The 27,065-nt window shown below is 34.4% G+C and overlaps 1 protein-coding gene across 3 annotated transcripts in view; it reads right to left on the reverse strand.

The window, feature by feature from the left end:
* The window catches only part of USH2A (usherin), a 777,259-nt gene that overhangs the window by 705,346 nt on the left and 44,848 nt on the right, over window positions 1-27,065 (reverse strand). For all 3 annotated transcript variants that reach the window (XM_037731607.1, XM_017509227.2, XM_037731606.1), the window contains exon 5: window positions 15,117-15,249. In XM_037731607.1, coding sequence (XP_037587535.1) covers window positions 15,117-15,249 — 133 coding nt within the window. The remainder of the gene's footprint in view (window positions 1-15,116; window positions 15,250-27,065) is intronic.

A 27,065-nucleotide genomic window follows, 5' to 3' on the forward strand; every position in this document is an offset into this window, starting at 1 on the left:
AAAAAAAAAAAAAAAAAAAAAAAAAAAAAAAAATGCTGAGGCCTACTGGGCTGCATTCTCAAGAGGTTAAGGAATTCTAATTTGCAGGATGAGATAGGAGGTTGGCACAAGACATAGGTCATAAAGACCTTGCTGATAAAACAGATTGCAGTAAAGAAGCCAGCTAAAATCCACCAAAACCAAGATGTCAGTAAGAGTGACCTCTGGTTGTCCTCACTGCTATATTCCTATCAGTACCATGACAGTTTATAAATTCCATGGCAACATCAGGAAGTTACCCTATGTGGTCTAAAAGGGGGTGAACTCTCAATTCTGGGAATTGCCCACCCCTTTTGGGGAAAAGTCATAAATAATCCACCTCTTGTTTAACATATAATCAAGAAACAACCATAATAATGGTCAATCAGCAGCCCTCAGGGCTTCTCTGCCTATGAAGTACCCATTCTTTATTCTTTACTATCTTAATAAACTTGCTTTTATTTTTTTTTAAAAAAGATTTTTAGACATCAGTTGCAAAGGATAATGTATTAGTCTATTCTTGAGTTGCTATAAAGAAATACCTGAGACTGGGTAATTTATAAAGAAAAGAGGTTTAGTTGACTCATGGTTCTGCAGGTTTTACAGGAAGAATGGTGCCAACATCTGCTTAGCTTCTGGAGAGGCCTCAGCAAGCTCACAATTATGGCAGAGATGAAGGAGAAGCAGGTACATCCAGTGTGGAAGGCAGCAGCAATGTGGGAAGAGGTACCACACACTTTTACATAACAAGTTATTGTGAGAACTCATTCACTATCATGAGGACAGCCAAGGGGACAGCACTAAACCATTCATGAGAAATCCACCTCCAGGATTCAATCATCTCCCACCAGGCACCACCTCCACCACTGGGGATTACAATTGAACATGCATGGGGACACAGATCCAAACCATGTCATTCTGCCTCTGACCCCTTCCAAATCTCATGTACTTTGCATGTTGCACAATACAATTCCCTTCCTAACAGTATCCCAAAGTGTTAAATCATTCCAGCATTATCACAAAAGTCCAAAGTCTCATCTGAGATAAGGCAATTCCCTTCTACCTGTGAGCCTGTAAAATGAAAACCAAGTTGTTTCCTTCCAAAGTATAATTCAGGTAGAAGCATTGGATAAATATTTCCATTCCAAAGGGGATAAATCAGCCAAAAGAAAGAGGCTACAGCCCTCATGCAAGTCTGAAATCCAAAGGGGCAGTCATGAAATTGTAATGACTCCAAAATAATTTCCTTTGACTTCATGTCTCACATCCAGGGCACATTGGTGGGAGCAGCGAACTCCCAAGGCCTTGGGCAGCTCTGCCCCTATGGCTTTGCAGGGCTCAGCTCTAGAGGCTGCTCTTACAGGCTGGCACTGAGTGCCTGCAGTTTTACCTTGAGGGTAAAAGCTGCCAATGGCTCTATCATTCTGGGTTCTGGAGTATGGTGGACCTTTTCACAAAATTCTACAAGGCAATCCCCCAGAGGGAACTCTGTGGGGACTCCACCACCACATTTCCCCTTGGCACTGCCCTAACAGAGATTCTAGGACCATGAAGGCTCTGCCCCTGCAGCAGGCTACTGTCTGGACACCCAGGCATTTCTGTACATCCTCTGAAATCTAGGCAGAGGCTCCCAAGCCTCAACTCTTGCATTCTGCACATCCACAGGCTTAATACTGCACGGAAGCTGCCCATCCATTCATTTACTTGGCAAATATGTATTGAGAAGCTACCAGGTGATAGGCAATCTTCTGGCTCCTGGGATATATCAGTGAGCAATGCAAATTATAAAAAATCTTGCTCTTTTATATTCTAGAGGGGAAAACAGATTTATTCAACAAAAATAAGCAAATCCTATAATACATTAAAGATGGTAAGTGCTATGGAAAAGAACAGAACAATATAATGAGACCCGAAGTGGGGAGTTGGTGTTTGCTGATGTCAATAGGGTGATAAGGAAGATGTCTTTAAGGAAGTGGTATTGTGCAGACCTAATCGGGTAAGGGAAAGAATAGCCAATGGTATCAAGGCCCTATGACAAAAGTGCATCTCACATAGTCAAAAGTCAGCAAGAAGGCCAATTTGTGTAAAACAAAAAGAACAAAATAAACAAACATAAGAAATAGAGCCAGAGAAGTAACTGCAGTCAGCTTCATTAGGTCTTACAGGTCATAGTAAGAATGGTGGTTTTCACTCTGGTAAAATGGGGACACAACAGAGCATTTTGAGCAGAAAAGTAAAGATGCTTGCCTGATATTTAACAGAACAACTCTGCTATGTTGAGAATAAAGTGGAGTACCAAGATGGAAGTAGTTAAAGGACGAGGCAGTAATGTCAGCAAAGCAGCAATGTCGGCAAAGCAGCAACCATGACTTGGACAGGGATGATTCTAGTGGAAGTGCTAAGAAGGATTCAAAATCTGGATATATTTTGATGGTAACACAAACAAGATTTTGCAAAACAAAAAATGTTGAATATGAGATAAAGAGAATTGACAAGAATGACTGCAAATATTTTTCTCTGTCTTAGTGGAAAGATAAAATTGCCTTCACTTGAGATGAGTAAGACCACGGAAGAAGTAGTGTATGGATCAAAATGAGAGGTCTTAAGAAAATCAGTTTCATCTTGAAAAAAGTAGGTTTAATTTTGAAATGTAAATTAAATATTCAAATGGAGACTTTGGGTAGTTTGATGCATGCAACGGAGGAGTCTGGAGTTTAGGAAAGAGGCCTGAGGGGTAGATTTATATTTGGAGGTCAAGTCACTTAGATGACATTAAAAGCTATAAGACTGGAGGTGATTTTCAAGGGAATAAGTGTCTATAGACATGGGAACAGAGCTAAGTCTTAAGGCCTGGGGTACCAACACTAGGATGTCAGATGAAGAGGAACCCTTAGATCGAACTGAGATGCAGCAACCAGAAACTCAGAGAGATGATGGAGTGTTAGATGCCAAGTGAGGAACATATACCAAGGAGGAAGGAGTGATCAACTCCCTTACATGATGTTGATAGGTCAAAAAGATAAAGACTTGAAATTATTAGATTTATAATGTGAAGGTCAGTAGAGATTTGACAAGTGTAGCTTAAGTGCCGTGGTGGGCTAAAGTCTGAATGTACATGGTGGAATTTGAAAAGAGGAATTAACGGCTCCTATGGTTGAATATACTTTGGTGAAGTTTTGCTAAAAGGTGGAGCAAATAAATAAAACAATGGCTAGTGGAAGAAGTAGAGGAGGGTCAAGAATAATTTTTTAATTGAAAAATAACAACATGTCTTTATTCCCTTGAAAATGTTCCATTAATACAACAAAATTTTACAATACAGGAGTAAATTGGGGGAAATATGACAAGAATATCCTTGGATCTATCAATAGATTGTATGCCAGTGGTGGATAAATATAGCAGTGGAAATCTATAGAAGCTCTTTTATTCTTTTCATTAATTTTTATAGTAAAGTTGGAGGTAATATCACTGACAATCAGGATAAGGAGAATGGAAAATGTATAAGTAGTTGGCATGAGACAGGAAAAGTGAATGAATGAGGGAAATATGGAATGATTACATGGTAGCATCGATACACTTAGGAAGTTCATGGTCATGAGTTTAAGGTGGGAAGAGTCATCCTGTTTGGGTATATTTAACCTATGCTGTGGTATTGCCAAGATGATACTAGAAGTGAAGAGAAAGGCATGGAAGTCGAGTTCCATGAAAACAAGTGGTTATAATAACTGACCATGAAACTTAAGTTGAGTAAGGAGGGAAGATACCACATTAAAAAGTGAGAGATAGTAGAAAATTGTTAAATCGTGTGAAGATCCCAGGAAGGTTGAGGCATTGATAGACTCAGAGTATAAGGGGTATACACTGATAAATATGATTATGTATCTGACAGAAAAGGAAACACAAGAAATGCATGTGCTATACAAAGTGAACAAACAGAGTTGCTGGGGGTACTGAGATTAAATGATGCCACATGATCATTTGTGAAACAAGATCCAATTGCTAGATTTATAACAAAAAACATGTATCAGCTTTAAATATTAGCAGTAAACAGATTTCAGGCAAACTGAAGAACGAATATAAAAGTTAAAAGTCAGAGATAAAATTAGGGCCCACAAAAACTGAAAATCTCAATGAAAAATCAGAGGAGATAATTAAAACATTAATGCCTGTTTTAATTATTTCTACCAAAATAATCTTTTGGGCCAAGCATTATGTACCTTTTTTTGTTCAGAGAGTCAGAGACCAGCCATAGCTGAAATAATCTAGATGGTTGTAGAATGAAGTATAGATAGAACTGCGCCAAAGAAAAAAAAGAGGTATAAATTAAATGTTGTTATAATAGTTCAACTTCGACTTCTGCTTTAAATGTAAAAAGTTGCAAGGGACCATCACTTTGCTGTCAATCTAACAACCAAAACAAGCCACATAAGTCCTAAAGGAATTATTTTTTAACTCATCAAAATGTAGAGGGCACACAAAAAAACAAATTAAATTATAGATAGTTAATAAGTCTTTCATAGGAAACACAAACAGTCATTGAACGTTTAACTCATTGGATGAGACCCAGGGCTGCTCCCATACTTAGCTGAGAGGAGAGAAATAGAAGAATCAGGCACAGAAGGATTAAGAAGGAAGCAGCCATACAGAGGACAGAATGACAGATTAGAAGTCTATGGAGGCCCCACCCCGCATATGTCTGTAACTATTTTTAATTCTGCCCACAGATAACTGAAACCAGTAGTGAACTAAATAATATTAAAACTATAATGAAGGCCACATACATATCAACTTCAAATCAGTTCAATATTGTTTCTTTCCTACTGCCCACCCCCATTCAAATGATAGATCCAGCAGTGCTCCTCTTTGTAAAGGGAAAAGCACAAAAAATATAATTTACTTCCATCTCTCTCATTCTTTTAAGCAAAGTATTTATTATACAATAAAAACATTTAAGACACGTGAGAAATCAACACAATGTGGCCTTTGTAGAGAGAAGAAAGAGTCAATAGAAGGAGATACAGCATGGCCCAGATGTTGGAATTATCAAATAGGGATTTGAAAATACCTACAATTTAATATAAATGCTGTAAGATCTAGTGGTGATAGTGAGTAATATATGTGTATAGATGGGTGAATTAGAGCCAAGAGATGAAATCTACAAGACATAACCAAACGAAAATACTGGAAATGAAAAGTATAATGTATAAATCAACAGTTTTCTAGCTGGGCTTAGCAATAACCTAGACACAAAAGAGAAAATGATCAATGAAATCAGGTCAAATAGAATGTATCCAAACTCAAATACAGAAAGAGTGGGGAAAATGAAAACAAAGGAACAAACAAATGTGGACCCAATATCTATGGGGCACTATCTAGTTCTGTAACATAAATCTAACTAGAGTCTTATTATAGAAGAAAGAAGAAAGAAAATGAAGCAAAAAAAAAAAAAATGTGGAAGGGGGAGGAAATTTTGAAGATATAACTATCAAGAACTTCTAAATGTAATGAAAACACTAATTTATAGGTTCAAGAATCCGAGCAAACCTCAAGCAGGACAAATATATCATGCCTAGGCATATCATAGTCAAACTGGTAACATGAAAAATAAAAAGAAAATCTTAACAGCATCAAGTGGAAAACAATATATAGGCTGGGCATGGTGGCTCACACTTGTAATCCTAGCACTTCGGGAGGCTGTGGAGGGTGGATCATCTGAGCTCAGGAGTTTGAGACCAGACTGGCCAACATGGTGAAACATCGTCTCTACTAAAAATATAAAAATTAGCCGGATGTGATGGCAAACACCTGTAATCTCAGCTACTCAGGAAGCCGAAGCATGAGAGTCACTTGAACCCAGGAGGCAGAGGCTGCAGTGAGCCAATATTGCACCACTGCACTCCAGCCTGGGTTAACAGAGCAAGACTCTGTCTCAAAAACAAACAAACAATATATAGTATACAAGAAAACATTTATATAAATGGTGGCTGATCTCTCACCAGAAACAATGAAGGCAAGAAAACAATGAAACAAAATCTATAAAGTTTTAAAAGAAGAAACAGTAATCAGTGTAGAATTGTATATCAAATAAAAATATCCTGCAAAAGTAAAGACATTTTTACAAGAGCTGAGAGAATTTGCTTCAGCAGACTGACCTACAAGCATAGAAAAAGGAAGTTCTTCAGGTTAAGAAGAAATAACAACAGGTGGTACTCAGGATAAACAGGATAAACAGTGAAGAATGCCAGAAAGGGCTGATCTTTAAAATGAGAGAGAGAAATTATTTTGTGGGGTTTACATAGATAAAACACAGTATTTTAAAATATCCACTATGTAAATTTTAATTTTCAGCCAAAAAAATTAAATACGGTCATTGGCATTATTTTTAAACACTTAAGTATCACAGTCAATAAACACAAACAATACCTAAATTAGCAATATTTATGACAGTGAAATTGTATTGAATACCTAACATGAATCAAACATGTATTATTTATAAGCTTTCTGATCACCCTGAAAAGTATGTATATGAAACACATTTTATAAATGAGAAAACATACTAGGCAACTGGATTGAGAAGTTAAATTCTTTGCCAAAGTCACTTGGCTGTTAAGAAGCAGAACTAGTATTCAAACCCAAATCTGTCTGATTCTAAATCTCATGCTTTGCTTTTCAGGCACTAATTATTATAGTAATAATAACTTGTATGTACAATGAGTTAAATGTTCAATGAATGCTTGTTTCCTGAATCCATGTGACAAGTATAGAGTTTAAATAACATTTTCAAGACCGCTCTCTATACTATACAAATTAGGTCCCTCTGGCTGAACTTGTTACATTCCTAGAACAAATCTATTCTGAAAATGCTTCCATATATTATTTTGTCCAAAATTAGAAAATATTTTTAATTTACTGAAAATAATATTTTACTGAAAATAATTGCAATCAATAAAAATAGAAATTTAAAAGACAATTATTTGCAATTCCACTTATAGAGATTAACATTAAACTAAAGAATGTTTTGGCATATTTCCTTCCACACCTTTAAATAATATGTATATGTATGTTTATAATAACATACATTAAATTTATAGAACGTTGTACTATACAATCTTGTTTGTTTCATGTAATAACACATCATGAACTCATTGCCATGTACATAGAAAGGGACATATTTCATTCCTCTTGATGGTGTATACTACTCTAGAGTAGGCATGAATTATAATTTATTAAATCAATTCCTTTTTAAGGTTTTTAACTGATTACAGTTATTTGTTAAATAATTCTACATTTTGAGTATGTATTTAAGCCTTCGTCTAATTATATCCTCAAGATAATGTCCTAGAAGTAGATATCTTGGATTAAGTAACTTTCACATTTTACTTTTGATAGTTTGCCAGGTTACCCCAAAATCTTTCCAACAATGGTACAATCTCTTTTTTAGTTTTTACCAAACTATCAAGTACAAAATGATCAGCACTGTTTGAACTTTAAATTCTCAGTTTATTAGTCAGATGTTTCAATATTTTCCTTTAGTGTCTCTGGACATGGTATTGTGATCATAAAAGTCCTTAATATGCTAGAATTATAGAAGCACTTGCCTTCATTTTCCTTTACTATCTTATGATAGCATATTTTGCATTCGAATTTTAATTCATCAGTTTTTACTGAGTATGGTTGTGACAGCTACATTAACATCTTTCTAAGGATATAAAATAACTCGTCTGATATTGTTTGATATCTTGTCCGCAATGTTCTGAAACTAACTTAAACTCCTCTATATCTATATACTGTATTCCTATACTCTTCTTCCATTCCATTCTCTTAGTGAATTTCAATACTTTTAAGTTTATTTTCTTTTTATCTAATTCCAAAAATACTTATCTCTGAAAAAGAATGAGCATGGTTTCAGCTGTACTAAAATGGAATTTGTATATATAGCAGAGGTTAGAAACTGGTAGAAATTAGAAGTAGCATTCCAAATTTAGAATCAAGTACAAGCACATGGGTTAAGACACACAACATTGAAAATACAGAAGGGAAGGCAAGTAGGTGTCAGCTTTAGAGGATGATCCTTTTCTTCCCTGCATATTCACTTTAACAGATACTCAACAAATATTTACTGATTCCTTAATGACCAATGATCTTCCTAAGAAAGTGCCATGCACATTTGAATATATAATGTAGAAATTCTCACCTTTAATCAGCAACCAGAATCTTGTTGATAAATGAGTTCAGAAATAGCTCTGAAAAGTTTTGATTCACATAGTTCTGTAATTTTAAATCCAAAATTTGGAGAGCTAGTATAGTTTATCACCACAATGACACTGGTGACTTCTCATAACTACATATCTGCTAACACAAGTGCTCTAGGTTATATGCCCAACTGGAAGCACTAAAATAAATCTACAACTCGAAAGAAAATGTTCTGAAAAGGAACCAACACACTTTAGTTGATATGGATGGTCTAAGGTGTTTCTATTTGTATACGTATATAAAAATCAGTCTGATCAAATCAGATTATACCATTAATAAGATAGATAAGGGTTCAGTAAAAAGCATGTATTTGGCCCACTGATTAATTTTTCAGGGAAGGCAAAGACAAGTCCTGTAGTAACAGAAAGTGTCACTGGCAACACATTTTTCTAGAGTGTTATGGTAGAGATAAGAATCAAAGAAAAAGCTCTGTAGTACCCAACACTCATGTGGAAAGTTGTTACTTTCTGGGTGCAGAAACAGAGAACCAAGTCAAACCTAATCAGAGAAAGACAGAAAAGATCCATCTTGATCTGCTATAGGCCTTCATTTGATGTGCTTGTGTTTGAGGTGGTGTCTGTTCCAAAGCAGAGACAGCCGGCTTGGCACTGCATGACAGCACCTTTAATTCAGCCCAGTAATTGCTTGCACAATTACCTCTTTTGAATGAAACCATCTTGGATATAGACAAAAGTATGGAGGAGAGTGACTTAATTTTTTTATTAAAAAAAGGAGCAAGTGAGAGAAAGAAAATGATTTATAATAAGTCCATAGGAACATTCTGTACCTATCTCTTTTCTGATTAGAGAGGTGGCATGGAGCCTGGCTCATTAGGCAGAAGTAATGAGCCAGTCTATATGCCATCTCTAATTAGGGAAAAGATACAGTAGGTACGACTGTACATATAAATTGATAGAATAAAGATAAAAATTATTTAAAATATCCTTTTCCTTCTGTAGCTCTCAGATGCCCAGAACGTAAAGGAGAAAATTATAATAAAAACTAATATTTGAAATAAGCCAGTTTCTAGTTACATGCTTTCTAATCAGGAGTGAAATTTATTTCTACACAGTTTAAAAATAAATATCATCTTCAGTTTGCACTGTCCTTTTGAAGCATTAATTTAACATTTAGTATACTGAAGTAGAATAGAAGCAAGACATTTTAACCCTGCAGTGTATCGTGGACTAATTTATGGCACTATCAAATACTTTGAGCAACATTTGGTGCAATAAAACACTTTTAGAAGTATTAATGGGGATTAAATATTGAAATAAGGCTTACAAGATTTAATGTGTTATTTAGAAATTCTGCATGCAGAGTATTTTATAAAATTATTCAGTCTACTAATTACTCAAACCAAGTTTCTAAATATATAGGTTCCTTAAAATATTGCTTCTTCACATGTTTAGCTTATCTAAGAGCATACACAAATTAAAGTAATAGAGTCTTTACATATTTTATCTTTTGATTGATACAACAATCATATGGAAAGATAGTGTTATCCCTATCTTATTGTTTCACAATAAGAAAATAGATGTTCAAAGAATGTAAAAATAGTTACCACTTATTGCACATTTATAATACAATAAGCAATATGTTCTCAACAGACATCATCTCACATAATTCTTGTAAGAACCCTGTGAATTGCATATTAACACACCATTTAATAGATTAGAAACCAGACTTCAAGGGAGTAAATATTTTGATCAAAGAAGCAGACCTGGGTTATATTTAATCTAGAGCTTGGCAATTTAACCACAGTGTTTTGAATATCAAAAATATATACCGTCTTTTTAAAACTACACATTGGTCTAATAACAGGTCATGGAAAAAAACAAAACTAAAATTTTATGTTATTTCAGAATTAATAAGTGCACTAGACATGAATATCGATAGGAGCTATTTATGCCATGTTCATTTCACACATTTATTATAAACATTTGAAAACAGGTGAGTTCCTGATATGTGCAAATGATAGGATTGTGTGCCTATCAGAATTAATAATGAGTTTGGCAAGGTCACTGAATATTGGTCAATATTTATGTTAATAGTAACAAAATTAGAAAATGAAGTTCAAAAACAATACTAAATATAATTGCATGCAAAATAACCAACAGGCCAAAAAGCCAGAACACTGACACCACCAAATGCTGGTAAGGATGTGGGGCAACAGGAACTTTCATTGCTAATGGGAATGTAAAATGATATAGTCACTTTGGAAGACAATTTTACAGTTTCTTACAAAACTAAACTTATCTTACCATATGATCCAGTAATTGCGCTCTTTGGTATTTATAAGTTGAAAACTTATGTTCACACAAAATCCTACACACTGATGTTTATAGCAACTTTACTCATAATTGCCAAAACTTGGAAGCAAGCAAGATGTCCTTCAGTAGGTGAATGAACAAATCAACTATGCTATATCTAACCATGGAATATTATTTAGTACTAAGAAGAAATGAACCACCAAGCCATGAAAAGATGTGGAGAAATCTTACATGCATATTATTCAGGGAAAGAAGCCAACCTGAAAGGATACATTTTTATTCCAATTATATGATAGTCTGTAAAAGGTGAAAATACAGAGACAGTGAAAGTATCAGTGATTGCCAACTTTTAGGATAGAGAAAAGGATGAATATGAGGGACACGGAAGATTTTTAGGGAGTGAAACTACTCTCTGTAGGATACTGGAGTAGTGGATACTTGTCATTGTACAACACCAAGAGTGAACTCTAGTGCAAACTATGGACTGTAGGTGATAATGATATGTCAATGTAAGTTCATCAACTGTAACAAATATACCATATGCTGCTCTGGTGAGGGATATTGACACTGGAGGAGGCTGTGCATGTGTAGGAGCAGAGATCATACTGGAACTCTTTATACTTTCCACTCAAGTTTTCTGTGACTCTAAAATTGTTCTAAAAAATACAGTCTATTAAAAAGGAAAACCAATGAATACATATGAACAAATCTAAGAAATATGAGTGACAGCTCTATACAGAACACTAAAAACATTGACGGGAGAAATTAAGGAATATATTACATTTATGTGTTGGTAACTTGATATTGTTTAGATGCCCATTCTCCCAAATACGACTTAGTAATTTAAATCTCAGCACAATTTTTTATGAAAATTGAAAAACTGTTTCTAAAATTCATATATAATAGCCAAGGCAATCTTAAAAGAAAAAAAAAGTTGAAGAACTGCTAGATATCAAGACGTGTATTAATACAGTAATTAAAACTAAATAATAAAGTTAATACAGTAATTAAATATTTTGACCCAAGTCTAGACAGACAGACAGATCATTGGGGCAAAATAGAAAGTTCAGAAACAAACCCATCTTCACATATACAGATAATTGATTCACATATACAGATAACTGATGACAAAGTTACCACGGCAGAATGGTAGAAACAATGATTTGTTTAAAGAGGCAATGTTTTTTACATTTATTATGCATTCAGGTGGGAAAAAAAATTTTGACCCCTACCTTACATGATCTCCAAAAATCTATTCTAGATAGAACATGGACCAAAATTTGAAATGTAAAATAATAAAGCTACCTGAATAAAGTGTAGGATAATATCTTCATGATATCAGGGTTTGCAAAAATAGTCTAAACAGAACACAAAAAGTATTAAAATTAAGAAGCTCTGCTTATCAACAAATATCATCAAGAGAATGTGACTATAAGCCCTAGCCCAGAAGACCATATTTGCTATTCTGCATTCATCAAAGAACTCATATTAAAAATATTTAAGACCTCCTATAAATTATTAAGAAAAATACAAACTGTCCAATTAAAAATTGGCAAAAGGCTTCACAAAAAAGCATATTCACTTGGCAAATGAGCACATGAAAAGATCTCAGCATTACTAATGATCAGGAAATGCACTAACCAACCACCAGAATAGCAAAGAATGGTAACACCTGGCACTACTAAGAGTTGGTAAGGATGTAGAACACTTGGAATCCTCAAAGACTGCTTCTTGGGACATCCACTTAGAAAACTATTCAGAAGTTATTTCCTAAAGCTAAAGATATACTAAGGCTGCATACACTATGGAAAAGTCTCACTGGCATAGTGCTAAGCAAAAAGAACACAAAAGAGTACCTACTTCATGATTTTATTTGTATGATAGTTCATGAATAGGCAACGTCAGTTTATGGTTATAGAAGTCTACATTGACGCTATTCTGTTTTTAGAGTGGATGTTCATTAGGGGACCCTGAGATTTTGGAAATGTTCTACAACTTTTTCTAAATGAGAATTACACAGGTGGATATAAATATTAAAAACTCATCAAGCTATACCTTTAATATTTATGCACTAACTTGCATACATGCTTTGTTTTGATTAAATCTTAAAATATTACTTTAAAATGTCCAGACCACAAAGTTCATAAGCCACCTAAAAACTGAAGAAAACATATGCAATATAATATTCTAAACATAAATGAGCTTTTATAAATAAGGAATTACAGAGTATAAATATGGACACATTGTATGAATAAAGAATTCACAAATAAAATGCAAATGATCAAGACTTATGTGAAAAGCTACTGAAACTCATTAATGGCCAAATAATTCTAAGACAGCATTCAACAATATTTTTCACTTAGCATGGCAAGAGTGAAAAAAAATGGATAATTTGTAAGGTTAGTTAGTGTTTAAGGAAACAAGCACTTGGCTATATATTTTAATGAGGTTATAAATTTTCACAACTTTTCTGGAGGTAGCCTGTTATGCATTACAGCAATCTATGTAATATGTATTAAAATATAAAATGACCATATGCTTCAACCAAGCCATTCAACTTCTATGGATTTATTTTAGGGAAATAATTATAATAACATTAATAATAGTATTATTTACTAATATAGTTTAGTGAATATACTTTTTTCTCAATATATAGTATATACGTTATCTTCTTAAACTATATGGCCAATTTTTAGCATGGGAAAATATAAACCACATAGTCCAGTTAACTGTAGGTTAATATTTCTCAGTTTTCATCTAATACTGTATAGTCTTACTTTAACAATGCTGTACATTAAAATCTAACCCCACGCCCAAGAGAGAAAATATAGTTTATATACAGGCATAGTGCTTAGCCCTTTATTCATTCATTTAACAAATGAAAATTGAGTATCTACTACATGCCAGGGGCTTGAAACACAGTAATATTTTATATGACATTGCTTCATTTGATCTTTACATTGGCCCTATGGGATATCATTATCATCATCATCATTTTAAAGTTGGGGTGACTACTCTTTAGCAACATTAAAATATCTTGCCAGAACATATAGCTAGTAAGTGAGGAAATGGGATATGAACTCAGGCAGGTTGACACCAATGTATAGGGTATTAAGGAACTGTGCAATCAGGTAACCGCTCAAATACATATGTATGTATGTATATGTCTGTATATGATTGATAGATTGTTAGATGATATATATAAATAGAAATGTAGATATAGACACAGATAAATATATGTATATATATAAAATGTTTTCTACATATTTTCTATACATAAAATATTTCTAATGCTAATTATATTGAAACATTAGAAAAAACCTAAATGTTCATTATAGGAGCTTAAGAAATATGGATGACACCTATATAATTGCACACAGGACAGCCATTTAAAATGAGAACATACATCTAAACGAGAAGGTATATTGACATGAAATGTTGTTTATAGCATTTGAAGGAGAAGTATTTATTTTTAGAGGACTCAGAGAAAGCATATGTATTGTAATTTTATTTTTGGAAAAATATATTTATAACTATATCTCTAGCTAAAAATGTACTAAAAATCTGGAGGAGCATAAAAAAGTTAAACTGTATCTATCTCTGAAGATAGAAATATGGAAAATACTTTCTATTTCACAGAGTTCCATATTATATAGAGTTTTTTTTATAATAAGCATATATTATACAATAATATAAAATAATGTTTTATTTTAAAATGTAGGCATTTTAAAGGCCATTGTACTAGATATTTTAAGATAATTGCTTATTTCGACTTCTGGTTTTATATAGTATATAGTGTATGATATTTTCTTAAATGATATGGCCCATTTTTAATGTGGGAAATGTAAATATTAGTCCAGTTAATTACATGTTAATACTATTTCTCAATTCCCATCTAATACTTTGTAGTCCTACTTTAAAAATGCTCTACATTAAAATGCAAACCCTTCAAAAAAGAGAGACAGAGAGGAAATATAGTTTATTACACATTGAAATGACTTAAAAACTCATCAGAATAAAGAAATTTCAATTTGAAAGCTTCCCAAATGTAGTAAGTCAAATAGAAGACCCCAAAGATATATCATCCTCTTGGAATCTGTGACTGTGACCTTAGTTTGGAGAAAGGGTCTTTGCATGTGTGATTAAGTTAAGGATCTCAGGGTGAGATCCTCCTGGTTGTGAGTGGGCCCTAAATTCTATGACAAGTGTCCTTATAACGGAGGTAAAGGGGAAAAGATTCAGAGAAGGAGGCAAAGGCTGGTTAGGAAGCTGCAAGTAAAGCAATGCTAAGGATTGCCAGCGGCCACCACAAAGAGAAACATGGAATGGATCCTCCCTCAGAGCCTCCAGAAGGAACTCACACCGCTGAGCCCTTAATTTCTGACCTCCAGCTTCCAAACTGTAAAAAATTAAATTTTACTTTTATTAAGCTACCACCCAGCTGGTAGTAATTTGTTCAGCAGCCCTAGAAGATGAATACACATAGATATTTAAAAATATTATTTCTTTGATTCATTTTTAAGAACAATGCAATTGGATGAAATAAATAACATTCTGAAGTCAGAATCTTACCATTTAAACTCTGTCCTATTTGCACAGTACCAGACGCAAAATCTGTAATGGAACCACTTAGAGTTCTTGTATCGAAAGGTGTATGATCCTTCTCCAAGCCATTGATAAAGAAGCTGATTTTTGTCTGATGCACCTGTAAGAAATTACCACCATTATTAAGTGCATAAACTTTTATTTTATAATAACCACATTTCAGCAGTATTTCTTAACTTTCCTTCTCTATTTTGTTCAGTTGGGAAGACTGAAAACATTATTTTAATAGCTCAATGATATCTCCATGTGTTTATCTAGATATAAACCTAGTGTCATTTTGTGCTACAATGATATTTCCCAGTTGTTCGCAAGTATGCATAATAGTTTGTCCCATACATGCAACAGCTCTGATTGCCATGCTTCTGCAAGGTTTTTGAGAATATGTTGCTTCTTTAAATACAAATTAAATTTGTTATGGATATATCTGAAATAAAGCAAAATGAGTACAATGTGGAGAAACAATTAAAACTAGATATACCAACAAAGTATTACATGTGGATATAATTCAAGTTACTAGGATCAAGTATTTCTCAAATTTACTGTTGTAGGTATTGGTATCAGTTGGTGATTTTCAGATATACTTTCCCAATGTAGGATAATAAATATGATTTGCCAATCATATTCCTGACTAATCAATCAAGCAATTAGCCAAATAACTGCATATATTAGGGATTAGCAATTTTTTTTTCTGTAAATAGCCAGATAATATTTTTTCTCCTCAAGTCAAATGATTTGGTTCTGTGGGCCAAATGGTTGCTGCCCAGCTCTGCTCAACTCTGATGCCATAATGCAAAAGCATCCACAGACAATATGTAAACAAATGAGCATGGCTGTGTCCAAATAAAACTTTATTTTTAAAAACAGATGGCCAGCTGATTTGACCCACAGGTTGTAGTTTGATAACTCTTGGATTACATGATAAAAAGCTACAGAATTTTTGTTTATGTGACAGGAGCCAAGAATAGCCAATTCAATCAAACTTTTATGCAGAATACCCATAGATAATACCTGCACAAAACTTTTAATTGCATGTACTTCTACATAAACTAATCAGCTGTTCTCATATCAACTTTATCTCTGCAAATAGTCCTTTTGTTCAAGTGCTTTTAGCTTAAATGCAAAAAGAATCATTGGTACTCTAATTAGTGAAGGAGCTGAAATGGCAAATAAAACGCTTGGGGAGGGGAGGGGGTGAGAGAGGGGAGGAGAGAGCGAGATTTAAGGTCATGGAATGAAAAGGTTGGATGCTAACACTTTAATTAAAATGACATCAAACCGTTCAACATGTTATTCTACTACGGACTTTGAGTGATAATGATGCATCAATGTAGGTCTGACAATTTTAAGAAATATACCACCACTCTGGTGCAGGGCTTTAATAGACAGGAAAGCTGTGCGTATGTGGGGGTATAGCATGTTTGGGAGATCTCTGTACTTCCCACTCAATTTTTCTGTGAGCATGAAACTGGTTATACTTTTAATGGTTTTGTTAAAAAAAAGACTTGTAATAATTGATGAAGATAAAATTTATTCTCAAACATCTTAAAATCATCGTGAACTTGTCTTAAAAATCTTTTTCAATGTCCCTCCCAAAAAACAAAACAAAACAAAATGAAAAACCAGGAAGTTATTATTATAATTACCTGGTAATACTGATTTTTCAAAACGTTACCCAATATGGGTTTTCTCCATTCTGACCAACCTACCTTCGTTTAAACCATGTTGTTTCTTAAATCTATTGATCTAGTGTTGCATTTGATTTAATTTTAAAACAAAGCTTTAATATACCTAAAATCATATACCAAGTTCTCACGGGCCTGGATATATTCTGCTTTGCTGGATAGTAGGGCTGCATTTCTTTTTGCATCCCATTTTTTACAGCCTGTTACTGTCATTTGGTGTTTGACTGTTATCATTATAAAAGATACAGGCTTTTCTACTTTGTTATTTGTAGCATTATCTCATGTTTTACAACATCTTTGCACAACATGCAGGCACATGAAATATAACTAGTGAAAAGTTCTCGGTGGTATTAATGCATAAAAAAGAATGTGGTTCCATCTCTACTGTCTTTACCCAGCCAAAAGCTGATGAACAGCCAATTTTCCTTTATCACATTAGCACAGCCATGAGGGAAACACATTTGTTCTAGTCAGCTACACTAAAGATACTATTACCAATCTAACATATACATGTTTTATATCAGCAGTATTCTCAGAGCATGAGAGAGCCAACAATATATTAACACTAGCATGACAGTTTATTTAAGAAAAGAAAATTGTCTCTGTAGAGGGACAGAAGTTAGAAATGTATGGCTAAAGCTCAGTGTCACTGGTCTAATAAAGGTAATAATTCTTAGGCTTTCTTTATAGCAGGTAACACTCCTGTGACAGTTCTGTCATATCATTCAAATAAAAATGTTGTCTTTTACAAGTTTAAGTGCACCATTATTTTGAGTCAGATAGAAAGAATGTTTTTGATTTTCTGTATTCACTGTATTATATCTGTTATCAAGAGTTCAGGACCTTCTTTTTTATCAACTCATCACATATTTGCTTAGTAGAAGAATTCAGTGTCACTTGCAGTGAATTTCAGAAGGATATTTTCACTTTGTACGTACTTAAAGAATGATTAATGATGATCCCAAGCCACTCTCTTCCATTGCCCCCTCCCTTACCAACCACCTTTCCATACATAAGATTAAATCTTCTTTGGTTTTCTGTACCATGTTTTATGTTCCAAGACTCTCTAAACTATTTTACAATTCTGATCTGGGGCCCCATCACCCTGAAGCTGTAAAGACTGAGGTGGATTTTTGCAATAGCTCATTCTGATGGTCCCCTTGCCAGTTATTTAAGGGAATATATACAATGAAATTTCTGATTTGTGAAAAGAAAGCCTTCTGCTAAAATAAACTACGTACCTATCTCATTCTCTAGCCCTGTGAGGATTAGAGGAGCTTGTGCATGTTTATTGGTGTGTCCTGAATGAATGAATGGACAAAACCAGTAGCAGTTGTAGAAAAGTCTTTAAACTCCCTCAGAAGAGATCTGAAAACACTTTGTAAAGAAGACATAGAGAAGGTCATGCGCAAATCCTCATTCTCTTCAAATTTCATACTTTAACCACTTTTTGGTCACATTTGTGTCCTTGTGATAGATTGTACTCATCCCTTTGAGAACAAAAGTATACTAGATTTTAAGTAGAATTATTGACACTATCCTCCCATTCTCATAATTGATTAGTGAAAAGTATAATTCAAAAGTCCAGAAAGTTACATAATACCTCAGTAGCCACCAAGGGGAAAATAGAATCAAGTCCACCTAGACTAATTTTCCGCAATCACTGGTTCCACTGAAATGCCAGATCTTTGCTGCCATTCTACTCCTGCTAACCAGCAAAACTGAAAGAAACTGCTGACTCAGTCTGGAAAACAGACAAGAGTATATGTGCTGAATTTCTTACTGGACAAATGGTATTCCCATTGCCTATGTCCTTCTATTTTAAATTGTATTCATAAAGCATCAATTCGGTACCCACAGTGGCCCTATGAGCTACACCAACAAGAGTAAGTCATGATCCTTTCTCTAAAGGAGCTCATATATATAACAACAGAATAAATTTTAATATACTAGATTGTGTTTGAATCACTATAAATGATGATGGTTGTTTCTAACTTAAATACTGAATCTTAATGCAGTTAAGAGGTGTTATTTTTTTCCAAGGAGTTGCTTTGAGAAATTATGCCTTAATTTGTTAATATGTGTGGTGTATAACCTATTTTTGGATCTTCTCTGTGTGACTTGCTTTCCCAGAACCAACTTAGAAGCTTCCCAAGAAGAGCAGTTTTATTAATTTGCCTCATTTAAAGCAAAACCATTTTATGCATTCAGAATAACACCTTTCTAATAGATTAACATGAAGTGATTTGAGAACGTATCTTAAATTTAAATTTACCCTCAAAAGATCATGATGGATGATACAAATACAAGGAACATCATTTTGAATGCTAAGAAATTCAAACAAAAAAGAAAACCACTGTGATATGAATCAGAAAGAGAAAACTTTATGGAGGAGAAAAGTCTTAGACTTTCTGAAATAGAAATTGCCCTGAAATAGAAATTTCTATTTCTAAGTGAAAGAATGATTTGCATAAAAAGATTCCACTACTCCACCCATAATTTTTAAGCTAAAGTAAGGCAATGTACCCTGAAAACTATATAAGTTATTTTAAAATATCACATGTATGTTGTATTCCCCTACCTAAGATCACGTGGAATCCCCACACATCACATCCAATTGCTTACCATCCTAAACCTAAGGCCTTCTGAGTCTTTTCCTCTCTCATCTCACCCAGTTGTATTTCTAACCTTCATCAACAGCCAACCTCCAATCCAACTGGTAAAATCTCCCTCATTGTCTGATGATCACACATGATTTACTCTCATGATTTGTTTGAGCTATTTCCATATAGGGACTTCTCTAAATGTTTAGTGTTTTTCAAAACACGCATCTCAAGTCCTCTATTCTTCAACAATCATTTGCCACCTACTTTTGCATTACAAAAGTAGTTTACAAATAATAAAAAGCTAGTATGGGCCAGGCGCAGTGGCTCAGGCCTGTAATCCCAGCACTTTGGGAGGCCGAGGCGGGTGAATCACGAGGTCAGGAGTTTGAGACCAGCCTGGCCAACATAATGAAGCCCCCATTTCTACTAAAAAAAAAAAAAAATGTGGGCAAGGTGGCATGCACCTGTATTCGCAGCTACTTGGGAGGCTGAAGCAGTAGAATCGCTTGAACCCAGGAGGCGGAGGTTGCAGTGAGCCGAGACCATGTCACTGCACTCCAGAGCCTGGGTGACAGAGTAAGGATCCATCTCAAAAAAAAAAAAAAAAAAAAAAAAAGCTAGTATGTCAAACATTGCTCTAAAATATTTATGCATATTCATTCTTTTTAACCTTTACAGCAACCTAAGGCAGGTTTACTTTTATCTCTATTTTAAAGACAATTTAAAACGAGAACAAAGATTTATAAACAAAAATTTGGCCAGGCGTGGTAGCTCACAGCGCTTTGGGAGGCTGAGGTGGGCAGATCACTTGAGGTCCAAAAGTGACCAATCTAGTCAACTTGGCGAAACTCCATCTCTACTAAAAATACAAAAAAATTAGCCAGGCATGGTGGTTCTTTCCTGTAATTACAGCTACTCAGGAAGCTGAGGCAGAATTGCTTGAACCCAGGAGGTGGAGGTTGCAGTGAGCCGAGATTGTGCCACTGCATTCCATCCTCGGTGACAGAGTGAGACACTATTAAAAAATATATTCAAGGTGCTACAGAAGGGTGACTGGTGGTTTCAGAGCCAGTTTAAACAGCTAGTTATGGCCAGTTAGGTTTTTGAAGTAACAGTCATTTAGTTTGTCAGATCCATCCATTTAGCATCTCTTCTGTACCTCTACCCAGTGATGATTCAGGATCGGTGTCAACACCTCCCACAATAGGAAAGGTAACATCCCTTGCGTGCTATAACCACTTACTACCTGCCCCGCATTGTGCTGCACGTTTTCCCTATGTCATCCCACTGCCTTCCCAGGTCGCTGCTTCATATGGTGTTGTCCCGATATTACAAAGGACACTCAGGCTTAACTGTTCTAGTATTCTGTCTCTGCAGATTTTGGGAACACCTTTCTCTTTGAACAGACTTTACTATTATATGTAATTATTATAAATGTTTGAATTCAAATGTATCTCCTTATAACTTCAGTTCATAATTCCAGCTCTATTGAGATCACACCAAACAAACTTAATCCCTTTTCCACGTGAGAGCTTACATAAACGTAAAGAAGGATGTCATTCCTCTCCTAAGTGTTCTTCAGGATAAATGTGTTTAGTGTCTGTGATGTTCTAAATATGACATAGTTTTTAGTGTCTCTCTTCTTAAAACGTGGCTCCAGAAATACAATCTCGAGATGTGGTCTAACCTGTCAAACTGGTACAGGATTGTCACCTTAATACAATTTAAAATTGCAGGCTAGATTTTTGGCAATGGCATCATGCAGCTAAAACTGATCGATTAAGTTGAGCTATTAACTAAAACAATGATTTTTTTCTACTTGTATCACGGCTAAATCACATCTACTCCATTCTAAACATATACAGTTGGCTTTGTGGACCCAGGGCAGGCATTTATATTTGTCTATGTTATATTTCAACTTGCTAGATTCAGCCCATTGCTCTGAGCTGTCAAAATCTTTTTTGGATGCTATGTCTGTCATACAGTGCATTTATCATCCCGCTAGGATTTATGTCATTTGCAAATCTGATGAGCATGCTTTACATGCTGGACAGAAGCTTAATAAATACTAACTGATTGATTAATTCATACCCCCACAATAAAACCACCAGCATAGACTATGTGATGTTACAACTCTAAGCAATAAATAAAAGGCTTCATTTTCTAATATAAAATGTGTCATACTGTTATTCTTCACATATTTTTCAGACTGGCCTTGTTTACTGACATGAATTTTTATATAATTATAAATACTCCAGTTTATTAAATATTCTCCATTGAGTGATGTTTACACAAACAATATGAATAAGGACTTAAGGTAATTATTCAGGGATAGTTGCTTTGGCAGAAATTAACCAGGTGGGTGGCCTACAAATATTTGTAGTGTTTGGAATGTGTATGTGTGCCTGCTACTAGTTTGATTGACTGAATAACTGCTTGAATTTTGTTTTGACTATGCTAAAGATGCTATGGAAAAATGAATTCATACACAGGTATGCCCCTCAAAGACTTTTTCTTGGTTTTGTTTTTGTTTTGCATTTTTCATAAGCTCCTGATGTTTTATTTCAACACCTTTTCCTCTGTCCATTTTTCCCCTTTCCCACACATTCACACACCTCCAATGAACATATACACTCACTTTCATTTATTCCTCTCTGATTAACTCAGACAAGACATGCCAGGCCCTTGAAGTGATCTACAAAAAATGCCTGAGTGTATTACATTTGCACCCTGGGTATGATTCTCTGGATTTGCTATTCTAGATCACTATTAAAGCTCTTCATTTACTGCAACCTCAACCAAGCAAGCCCCCATTTAATTGATCTCTAAACACGTAACATAGGAATGCAAGTAGATTTTTTTTTGTCCTATCTTGACTGGATGTGAAATTCTCATGGTCTCTTCTTCCTACACAAATTACTCTCTTCTCTCTACTGCAAAAACAGCTATTAATTTACACGTATACATGATGGGAAATCTGCCAATGGTCTGATTTATTGAATTTCTAAGGAATAGGGAGAGTTTCAGCCATTACTTGTAGATACTGCTTAAAGATGTGTCATGCACAGTTCTACATTTAAGAAAGTTTTTGGTGTGTACTTGATCACGATATTACATACCCTTAATTATCTTAATATATCATTGTGCCTTTTTCCATTTTACCCATGGAGAACAGATGATTTCCAAAAGATTATCAGGTTAGCTATAAAATACCTTATAAACTTTTTTAGTATGTTATATCCCAAAGATCTAGAAGTTATTTGTTATAACTACAATGTCCTCTCCCTAAAAGCGAGTCAGTCTTTTGTCTCCCAGGTTTACAAAGAAAACTGGTCATCATACTCTTACAAAAATCCAATCACTTGTTTGAAAATGGTCCTTTTGTTTGAATATTGAAGAAGCACATTGTGATATGCTAAATATGATGCTACATGCATATAAGGGGTATATAAAACACAAACCTTTCCAAGAAATTTGTAATCTGTAATAGAAATGGGGATATAAAAATACAATGAAAGGAGATGAATACAATAAATAAATATGAATAAAGTGCTTAGGAACAAAGATGGGAATAAGAAATTATCTTGGAAATCTCCTCCACCAATTATTTCCCTGTTACTTATCTTCTGTCTATTGAAGTACTCAGTTGAGTTGTTTGTACTTCCTCTGTCCATTTTCTCTTTTCTCATTCTATCTGTAATGCAGCTCAATTAGTAGTTTGTTTTTTATTAAAGAAATAACTGTCTCAAGGTTACAGGAAAGTCACAAGAACAGTAAAAAGAATTTTTTCTCACCCATTTGAGATTAAATTTTTGACCTAATGACCCATTCCCCCTGAATACTGTAGTTTGTATTAGCTACAAAAGACATTCTCATAGCCGTGATGTAAATATCAGAATTATTGATACATTACTACCATTTGATCTTTAAAACCCATTCAAGTTTGACCAATTGCCCCAAAAGTGTCTTTTATAGAAAAAAAAATAAATAAACTCCAGCCCAGAATCACATGTTGCCTTTAGCTGTCATGACTCTAAGGTTTCTTTTGATCTGATAGAGTTCCTCAATCCTTCCTTGGCTTTTCTGATCTTAATACTGTTAAAGAGGACAGCCCAGTTATTTTGTAGATTGCCTCTCAATTTGGTCTAATGTTTCCTCGTGATTACATTCAGGTGATACAGTGATCATATTACATCTTATCATGTCTTACATCATTTCTATTTGTTCCATTATTAATGATGTTAACTTTAATCATTTGCTTTAATATATCTGCCAGGCATCTACACTGTAAAAATACAATTTTCCCCTTTGCAAATTAGTAAACATTTTCTGAGCAGATACTTCAAGACTGTATAAATATCCTGTTGCTTATTAAAAATTCAATATATGCATATGCTTATTTTTGCTTGTATAGACTCGTCAGTCTCTATTTAATTCACTGGGATATAATTCATTACTCTCAGTATGTAGGTTAATGCTCAAGTTTTTCCAGGTTTGGACAATACAGACCCCATACAGCTGTATTCTGGGTCATATTGACATATTCTAACAATTCTTTGAGCATCTTCTTACTTTATGACACAAAATGTTCTAGGCTCATTTTGTACTTCCCCATCGCAGCCCTGGAATCAGCCATTTCTCCAAGGAATCCTGGTTCCTCTAAGACATGAATGATATTTAGAAACTAAGATTCAGTGCTAAGTTGATTCACGCTATTTCAGTGTTATTGCTCCCAGGCCCTCTCCCCTCTTCTCAATGGATAGGTATAGGGAATATGGAAATATAGGGAATATGAATCTAGATAGACACTACTAGATACACTGGATTAGATAAGACAGATGCGCACATTTACTTCTGTATTATTTCTATAAACTACTAACTGTTGAACAGCATGAGGGTTAGGGCACCTACCACCTGTGCAGTAAAGTCACCAGCTGCATTAGCCCCTAACAAGAGAGTCTTATTTTTGGACCTTTGAAACCAGGCATTGATTTCTCTTTCCTAGCTATAAAAGTCCTAGATGCAGACTTCTTCCAATAGAAGGCTTTTTCATCCACATTGCAAATATGTTTAGTGTAGCCATCTTCATCAATGATCTTATCTAGGTCTTCTGGATAAGTTGCAACGTCTACATCAGCACTTGCTGTTTCAACCTTGCACTTTTATGTTATGGAAACCGCTTCCTTCCTTAAACCTTGTGAATCAATCTCTGCCAACTTTTCTTCTGTAGCTTCCTCTCTTCTCTCAGCCTTCAGCGAATGGAAGAATTAGGGCCTTGTATTGTAGCTGGTCTGATCTTCTATCCAGACCACTCCAACTTTCTCCACATCAGCAATAAAGCCATTTCAGTTTTATTTTTTTTAAATCATTTTTGCATTCATTCGAATAGCACTTTTAATTTTCCTTCAAGAACTTTCCTTTGCTTTCAACTTGGCTGTTTGGAACAAGAGGATTCACTTTCAGCCTGTCAACTTTCTACATGCCTTCCTCACTAAGCTGAATCATGTCTAGCTTTTGATTTCAAGTGAGAGAAATGTTACTCTTCCTTTCACTTGAATATGGAGAGGCCACTGTAGGGTTATTACTTGGTCTAATTTAATTTCAATACTGTGTGTCTCAGAGAACAGGGAGGCCCAAGGAGAGGGAGAGAGACAGAAGAACAGTCTGTCGGTGGAAAAGTCATAACACACATAACATTTACTGATTAACTTTGCCATCTTATATTGGTGTGGTTCATGGAACCCCCCAAAATTATAATAACATCAAAAATTACTGATCACAGATCACCATCACAGCTATAATAATTGGAAAAAAAGGTAAAAATTTCATGTGAATTACCAACATGTGATGCAGACACAAAATGAACACATGGTATTGGAAAAATAGCACTGATATGTGATATCTTTGCCTGAAGCAAGGTTGCCATAAACCTTCAGTTTGTAAAATAAAAATAAAAATAAAAATAAAACAAAAAAATAAAACATTGTCTCTGAAGCACAATCGAACAAGGTAAGCTTGTAATTGGCAACTACTGGACACTCATTTAATCTTTACCAAATAAATGAAGCTTCACTAAACCAACTCTTGAAAAGTTAATATGATTTAGCAAACTATGAGAAAAGTAGAGGATAGGGAATAAGTTGTAGGAAAAAAAAACAAGAAGCAATAACATGTAAAGATGATTAAGTTATTCTAAGCCTTCTATTGATCCTGATAAATCTCTATTCTTTCAAATATTCCTTTCATAAATGATTTTAATGTGAATTTAAAATCACTATTTTCACTTTTCCTCAAAACACATATATATATTTTTTAAATTTCTTTAAATCATAGTAATGAAGTTGCATATCATTAGGTCAGATTATTCCTGAAGGAAAATAATGAAAATAGTGGACATTGGATTTCTGTTTCTACTTCCATGGAGTAAGCCAAAGTCTTCCAAGAGATGTGAACACATTGCTGACCCCAAGTCAGAAGGGCCATCAATCAGGCCCTCAATATGTAGACAGATATATAGAAAATCAAATATTTGTACAGTTCAAAAACTAAACTTCATGCTAGCACTCAATGGATGTCATAAAGATCCTAAACAGCAATTTGTAAAACTTGTGGAAATACTCCTGCCGCATAAACAAAACAGAGGTGAATGCTCACTTACACTGTGCATGAGTTACATCTGCTAAAATCTTCGACAAGGGTAGAACATCCCATTATGTAATAAATAAATAATGTATTAATTTAATATTCTTAAAAGAAAGGCATGCTTTTCTGTAAGTACCTTTCAGCTATTTTGTGTCTTCTTAGATTTTTTCAGCTCCAGTAGACACTACTGAGCAAAATTTATTAAAAATAAATTCAGTCTCAAATACTGAAGAGCCGTTTTCAACAAAAGAAAAATTCTGAATTTCTTTAACTTCCTTCAGAGAACTGTATTATGAAATATAATTTGAATTGCTTCTTTTTAAAAGAATCTAGAATTGAGAATAATGCCTTTATAGTGGCCATTGTTTAAAGGTGGTCATTTCTGATCTAAAGCTGAAGAGATAGTAATTGTCTAAGCAGTTTTGTACAATCAGTAATGGAGAAGTACACATATTTAATTTGTTTGCACAAAAAAGGACAGTGGAAAACAGTCATTATTTTAAGGTAAGACTATATTATCCCTAAACACAAAAGTAGGTATTTATAGGTCAAATGCAGAATATTCAGCAAACGGTTGTTTTCCCTTTACCCACTTCACAATCACAAAAATAGAATAAGATTGTGGCATCAATTTATACAAAATAAGTCCAATAGTTTTTATTATCATCTGAAGAACTTCATGTCAATTAGATTGCCAGATTTGAGTAGTACTCTTGAAAATAATATTCATTTTGTCTTCTTATCATTTATATTTATTCAGTCCAATTGTAACATGTTTCTTCCCAAACCATGTTACCCCAGGTAAGTGGCAGCTAAGAGAAAGAGAAAGAGAGAAAGAAAAGAAAAAAGAAATGAAAAAGGAAAGAAAGAAAGAAAGAAGGAAGGAAAGAAGGAAAGAAAGGAGGGAGGGAGGGAGGGAGGGAAGGAAGGAAGGAAAGAAAGAAAAAGAAAGAAAAAAGAAAGAAGGAAGGAAGGAAGGAGAGAGA

The sequence above is a fragment of the Cebus imitator genome, unplaced genomic scaffold, assembly GCF_001604975.1.
Source record: "Cebus imitator isolate Cc_AM_T3 unplaced genomic scaffold, Cebus_imitator-1.0 Scaffold411, whole genome shotgun sequence".
In the NCBI taxonomy this organism is placed as follows: domain Eukaryota; kingdom Metazoa; phylum Chordata; class Mammalia; order Primates; family Cebidae; genus Cebus; species Cebus imitator.